Genomic DNA, 7496 nt, shown 5'->3' with positions numbered 1-7496 from the left:
CATTGTAATAGTTTTATTTCATGTTCTTTTATTCATGAGCATAGGAACTTCAACTTTGAGGCTCATAATCTCGCCAAGTTTGCTTGTAATCTAGGCATGGGTAGACATGTGTGGTTGGGCAATCCCCATGACCCAAACCTTGTACCTATGACCTCGCTTTGAATGAATAAAGCTGGCGAGAATTCTAAAAAAAACTAGCACTTTACATCTAAATCTCTCCCCTGACCGCTCTTCTCCCCCACCCGCCCACGGCGGCATACCTGCCACTCAAACCCTCCATCCTCGCCTAGTTTAAGCTCTCTTCACCTTGGTGCCAACGACGGACACCACGTGCGGTCGTGCTCACCATGATCGCTGCGGCGACAACTTGACAATGTCCTCAAGCATGAGGTGAGGCATCCCACGCAAGATCTGGCGAGGAGGAGGCCCTTCCTCACGAGATCCGGCGGAGCAAGGCAGCATCCAGGCCGTTGCCCTTCTCCAGCGCGGCGGAGGCTCGAACTGGCGCCCCGCCCAGTCTGTCTCCTTTCTTTTGGGCCTCGAGGATGTCGTAGAAGGCTCGTGCCCCGTCGTCCACAACTCATTGCTTTTTCGGCAGCTTGGAGGCCAAAGAAGTGGCGGGTGAGTGCTAAGCCTCAGCACTGACACATGACCACCAGGTGGTTAGTGATAAGAGGTCAATGCTATTTATTGTTGTAGTAGTTCATACACGCTCGTAAATTGTTGGAACTAGCAAAGTTAGTGAGATTGACAACCTCGCCGGAATTATTGGAGACACAAATGAAGTCCTTAATTGTGTTGCAAAACTGGTCATTGAACCAGAAATTGTGATTTACAAATTGACAATCTTGGTTTTTATTACGGAAAGGCCTTCATTGTTGTTTTGTTAACTCAAATCAAACTTACATCGTTTGCTAATGCATTGAGAATAAAAGTGGGAAGTGCATCCGACCACATTGTCGGTGGATTACCCCTCCCATAGCTAGCTAACTCATGAGCAACCATATTTGTCTCTCTAAAACAATGTTTGATAATGACCTTCCCAAAATCTTGCAGTAGACTGCGACAATCATCTAAAATTGGTGAAGCCACCAGTATGTACCCTTCATTCAACTTCAGAGAGTCTATGACAATAATACTATCCGACTGAATCATGATTTTGTCACTTTCGAGTCCTCGAATATATAAGATCCCTTACACATCGCCTCCGCCTCCGCTGAAACCACATCAGCCAGATATGTCATCTGTGTTGTTGCTGATAAACCCTCGTGTGATAATTGGAGCAACGAGCAAGGGCCTACTGACCTTACCGTTAGCACCTTGAAACACTAGTACAAATGCCCGTGCGTTGCACCCGGCAAAAAAAGAGTACAGCCTGCTTCATATGCTACAAATAAAAAAACGTGTATTCCTCAAAACATAATTGAGCAATAAATAAAGTGTGTGGTTAGCCTAAAAAAATACCTGTTTCATGTGCCATTGTGCATCTTTTTATATCTAATTTTAATAAATGTTGATGATAAGGTTAAACCTGGAAATTTTTTACATAAAAATTGGAATACCTTTTAAAGAATAGTTAACATTTTTACTAAATTGGAATATTTCTCTAAAAAGGAACATTTTTTAACAGATGTTTTTTAAGAATGTTTTTTTATTATCTTTTTCTGTAATTGTTTTTTGCACTATTCGGGCTTGGCCCAAACACAAGGGCTTGCCGTTCTCAGAAAAAGAAGACAATGTCATTGCAAGATGAACTGCAAGCACTGTCTCTCTTCCCGTTCCCCATCTCATTATCCCTAGTAAACGAATAGTTGCCCCCTTTGTATTTAATTGCCCGTGTGTCGCAACTCGAACCGTCACATAATTTGCATGTTTGAAAAGTCGCCTGGATTCAGTTATCTTGGCCAAAGCAAATGCATAAATGAAAAACTTAACTCGGTTTTGCATCTTCTCTAAAATTAAGGACATTACTGGCATAGTTGGTCATCAATTACCCGCTGCTAAGTGAAAAACAATTGATCAAGGACTATTTAATTAGTTTTGTATCTTCTTTAAATTCGAGGTGGTACTATTTAATTAGCCGCTGAACCCTCCTTGTGACGTGATTGTGTGCTAGCCTAGTTGGTTGGACTCTATGGTTTGGTGGTGTTAGTCCTGGGTTCAAAACCAGGGAGCTGCTCGATCCCGAGGCCAACATACGAAACGAGTATGGCTACGCACACCCAACCCCTATAAGTATCACCGAGAGACTACGCCGGTAAATTTTAGGAATGACGAAGTCATCATAGATGTCTCGTAGTTGACACCAACGTCCTATCACTCAAAAAATACTGCTAAAAAGACTAGGTTAAATTCAGAAAAAATGCGACTATCTGGTCCAAGATGTCTTGTAGTTGACACCAACGTCCTATCACTCAAAAAATACTGCCAAAAAGACTAGGTTAAATTCAGAAAAAATGCGACTATCTGGTCCAAGCGTAGGACTTCAACCCATATGGACATGTTCCACCACAAAGAGCCTAGTCATCTAAGCGATGCTCAGTTTGCGAAACATAGTACATCATGGCATAGACAAAACACATCATTAACACAATCCCCAAGAAAATTGCAGAAATCTCGGAAAAATGCTGTTGAGGCCATACAAATGGGATGCCGCATAGTTTATCTAGGAAACTTATTACAATTTCAGTCTTCTTTTTTTTTTTGAAAAGGAGGTCATCCCCCGGCCTCTGCATCGAAGAGATGTCAGTCTTGTCTTCTGAATTTCTTGCAAACCTAATTTAACTTGAGGCTCTACACAGCAATAACAGACCTACTAGCAGGAGACGTGGTAAATAACTTTGATCTTTCTATTGTCTGTTGAATTCCACAGAATGCCAAACCATAAGCACAAAAAGGGAAACAAAACAATTGTACAAGGTTAGAAATTGCAGCGCATGACATCGGTTTTAGTACCGTAAGACAATTGCCTGTCAAAGAACTCTTATATACAGAAACATGCTACCCTACAATCTTGTAGCTCGGGTTGACAAGATTGTCTAGGCCTGAGACAACCTGGATTGATTCAATAACGTCCCCAACCTTGAGATCAGCCAAGAAATCCTCATTCTCGGTTACATATCCAAACACCGAATACCGTCCGTCCAATATATTGGAATTGCTTGGCGTCAGCTCACTTTCTTTCAAGAGCCAGAAGACTTGACTAGAAGCGGAGTTGTCATCAAATTCCTGTCAAGATATGCAGAAGCCTTGTGTTAGAACCAGGGATTTCTTTTCTCGGTCTGTGTTTCCACTGCCTCCTAAGAAACAGTACTACCGTTCAAACAAATACGGATAAATTTGAATCTGAATGTAAAAACAGGGTCAAATAAGATGTGCATGCTTATAACAATGTAGAGCAGACCTTGGCGCAGTGGTAACAGGTGTTCAAGTAGGTGTGTTTGGTGGCGCGATCGAATTCCGTCCACTCCATTATATATGTGAGCTTTTCACGGTTGTGCGCCGGAGGGAACTCGAACCCGTTACTTATTTCGAGGAATAAATGAATTGTACTAACTGTTGGGACACGGGCAACTATAGGTCAGGGCCACAAACTTATATTTTGACCCAAAACAAAATGATTTCAAATTTTGTCTGAATTTTTCGGGAAGTAAAATACTGATATTTTCCAGAAACCAGTTCTTCTAGCCCGTCCAAAAAAATGTTATCAAGAAGAAGAAAAAACTTGGGTACAACTAAGAAAATGGTACTCACTCCATCCAGAAATATAAGACGTACAGGTTACGGAAGCTTTAACTCTGAACAATAATCCAACTATAGATGGATGTTAGATACAACGTCGGTAACATTGAAAAGTGCTCTATAATAAAAATTCAATTATACTCCCTCCGTCCCGTAATATAAGATGTTATATTACGGCATGGAGGGAGTATTAACATCTTATATTATGAGATGGAGGGAGTATCAATTTTCTTTCACGTATTGCTAAACAAATTCGTGATCAACGATAAATTTGGGGAAGCATGTGCACTTTATATTTCTGGACAGAGGTAATAATTATTTTGGCATATCCTTGATATGTCAAAATAGAAGAGTCTAGGTGAGCCTTACTTCTCTAGCCATTGCCATCGTTCCAAATGCATTAAAAGGAAGCTTTGTTTGAGCCTTGTAAAGACCAAGTTCCTGAAATGCATGGCCATACAAACTCTAAGAACATTCAATCCGCAGCAGCCAGAATTCCCAGCAGCCGTGAAATAAATTAAAAAGTTAAGTGCTGGTTACATACCTCAAGTGTTTCACCATATATAGGCGCCTTGTCACCATCAACCATTATCTCAAGAGGTATGGTACGACTCTTGCCAGTACTGGGATCAATAAAACCCTCGGCTGGTCCCTCGGGATCTCCCGTCTGAACAACAAAACCATCAGCTGCAAGAGAATCAACACCCACGCTGTATCAGTAAACTTTTTAACTGCTTAGACACACTTGCATGTTCAGTAGTGATTCTGAGCACTAAACAGTAGACATCTTAAACTGTGCTAATTGCTCTGAAAGCATCAATTACTATGCATAACAAACTGTACAAAAATACCAAATGGTGGATAGTGCTACTGCAGACTAAGTATATTATAATTATCGAATGCACCTGAGACACATTGGTTACCTCTTTGGATTTCCATGCCATCATAGAACTTCCGTTCCACCAGATCTACGAAGTTCCCAGAAGTCACAGGAGCATTATATCCATCCAGAACTATCCGAAATACACAATCTTCTACGTTTGGATTATCTTTAATCTTAACCGTCATATCCACAGTAGCTCTTCCTTTAAGAAGAGGCATGTTGTTGTATTCTTCTGGTACTTCATAGGGGAAGCCATCAACCATATCTTCTTCTACACTGCAGAAATGCAATGTCCCAGGAAGATCTCAGCTGCAGTCAATGGCAGGGTATAAATGAGAAGAGCTCTTTCATAAGAGTTCTCAGTAGTTTTTTACTGGTAGATACAATTCAGTTCTCTAATGCTACAAAGGTACCATATGTCACAGTTACCTTGTTTTCAAGGAAATGCGGATATTATAGATGGACACCATAATTTTCCGAAAAGAAAACTAGAGTACCAAATCTGACCCCCGAAAGTTGGTTATTAAAACTGACTAAAATAAGGGAAGTGGATCTAATTTAAAATTTAAGGCGATAATTTTACTCACGTTCCAACATAATTGAGAAGCTCTTTCTGCTTTGGAGCTACCGCATTCCTGTTTCTATCCTCGATAATTCGTTGAAGCTCTTCAAGTCCAACAGCTAATTTATCCAATGTTTTTTCTCCGTTTGCTCTTTTTGATTCAGCAAGACCCGAAAGTATTAAACTCCTCCCATTAGTCAGCGCTCTTGAGGCCTGCCTCACATTCTACAATTTGAAGAAAAATTAAAAAAATCCTAGGATCCATATGCATAAAGTAGATTGAAGAAACCTGAGACAGCATATAGCTGCTTTCTATTTCTTTAAAGAAAATATAGATCTTTGCTACCAGGTATCTTGAAAGAATGACTTACTCTTTCAACTGAATCCAACGCTCTAACACCAGAAACTTTGAGACTATCGGTAATATCCTCTAGCGGTTTTTGAACTTCACGAATAGCTTTATTATCTATGGGCAAAGCATATCTCAACAAAGCACCTGGATCTTTAATGGGAGGTCCAGAAATAAGAACTGAAATATCAGGAATTACAGGTTCGAGAGGATAAGCATGGGCCGACCATCCAAATGTTGGTGGGACAGTAATTAATCCAACAGACAATGCTACAGAAATTGCACATTCTTTCCAGCTAAATGAGTTTCCTTTCTGCAGAGCTTGAAAGAAATAAAAATTAGAGAAGAGCAGCTCATAGTATAAACCTATAGTCAGTTGCAATAACTAATCTCAAAAAGGACAATTAAACAGCAAAATCATGAAACAAAGTATATAAGTTAATAGATACAGACAATGCATATTCTCAACATAAGTTGTGCCTTCCAAAGCATGCATTATTCAAAATATATCCAGGAAAAGAAAATTAAGGGCCATATATGTAAACTGCAAGTGGTCGGACCCTTCTCCGGGCCCTGCGCAAGCGGGAGCTGCGTGCACCGGGCTGCCCTTTTATATGTAAACTGTATTACTACAGCATTACTGGATGGTTCCATATGTGTTATAATATCTAATCATCTGCGCAAATATCCAACGGCAGAAACGGAGAAATCTAATAACCAAAGGAGATACTTTGGAAAAAAAAACAATTCTACACGTTCCAATCCTAACGAAGAACTCAATGCTCGAACCATTTTCATGAATTACACAAAATTATCATTTGGTTACAGTTATTCCATTTTCACCTGAACTTCAAATTAATGTCAAGCAAGACCAGAAGATATTGATGTCCAGAAAAAGATGAATTGCTACCCCTCGTGCCCCCAGACTCATGTTTTGCGAAAATCCCCATTTTCTCAAACTATATTTAGTGCATATACATACATCCCTAATTCAACAGCAACATGAACTAAATTTACACATGATTTCTTCTAGCATTCATTTTGAAGTAATATTCAACTTTGTGTCATCCAGAAAACAGTAACATTGGTCGTGTTTGTGCACCAACATTCAGTACCATCTTTCACTTTCAGGCCAAATTGCATAGTTTGTAAATACCCACCCACCCAAGATTTACATTCACCACATAATTAAAAACATTCTCCCCGCAAAAAAAAAAAAAAAACATTCCCATCGCATCAATAAATACCCGGGCACAACTGGATTTAGAAATGCAGCAATACTGAGCCACATTGGCATGCATCATCCAGAAGCCGAATTTCTACCAGGAGCTATCTTCCAGCGACTACTACTAGTACGACCGTAATGAGTTGTAAGATCCTAACCCCGCCGGAGAGCGCACACCGGGCGACGGAGCTTCGGCGGCGATCAATGGTAAGAAGCGAAGGGCGGCGGCAGCAGCGGGAGGAGGCGAGCGCCGCGGCCATGCGGTGGGGAGGGGATGGGGGTACGGTTCCGATGAAGCAAGGCGTTGGTGGAAGACCGATGGAAGCGGAGGAGCTGGTGGTGGTTTCGGGATGTGGATAAGGCGGGACAAAATATGGAGCCGTAGGGCCGGGGAGTTTGCTATTGGTGGAGGAGATGCTGAGGTGCACAAAGACATGGATAAGACCACTAGAGAGAAACTTTTAGATTATTGTTAAGTTAGATTAGTTATGCATATAACCATGTTAAAAAATTTATGGATATAACACTAGTCTATGTTACCACCACTTATATACTAGTGTTATGCATATACAATATATTGGTCTATGTATATAGTGCAAAGTACTGCCTCCGTCTAGGTTTAGGCCCTTTCGAGTGCTTCATGGTGTATCGGTGCTAAGCATGACACATAGGTAAAAAATATGATGTGGCAAGGTATTTAAGAAGAGAGATAGGAGCTTGTGACCTTACGAAGAAC

At 40.7% G+C, this 7496-nt stretch overlaps 1 protein-coding gene across 1 annotated transcript; it reads right to left on the bottom strand.

Moving 5' to 3' along the window:
• Window positions 1-2828: 2828 nt before the first annotated feature.
• Window positions 2829-7175, bottom strand: LOC123165340 (peptidyl-prolyl cis-trans isomerase, chloroplastic). The gene is made up of 7 exons (XM_044582971.1): window positions 6919-7175; window positions 5558-5848; window positions 5212-5411; window positions 4665-4900; window positions 4286-4428; window positions 4111-4182; window positions 2829-3228 (listed from the first exon to the last, which is right to left on the bottom strand). Exons 1-7 carry the CDS (start codon window positions 7018-7020, stop codon window positions 3001-3003), a joined length of 1272 nt encoding a protein of 423 aa, XP_044438906.1. The 5' UTR covers window positions 7021-7175; the 3' UTR covers window positions 2829-3000.
• Between the last annotated feature and the right edge of the window lie 321 nt (window positions 7176-7496).

Source organism: Triticum aestivum, chromosome 7D, assembly GCF_018294505.1.
Source record: "Triticum aestivum cultivar Chinese Spring chromosome 7D, IWGSC CS RefSeq v2.1, whole genome shotgun sequence".
Lineage (NCBI taxonomy): Eukaryota > Viridiplantae > Streptophyta > Magnoliopsida > Poales > Poaceae > Triticum > Triticum aestivum.
The sequence above is the reverse complement of the archived record's forward strand: the minus strand, read 5'-3'. Positions and strand labels throughout refer to the sequence as shown.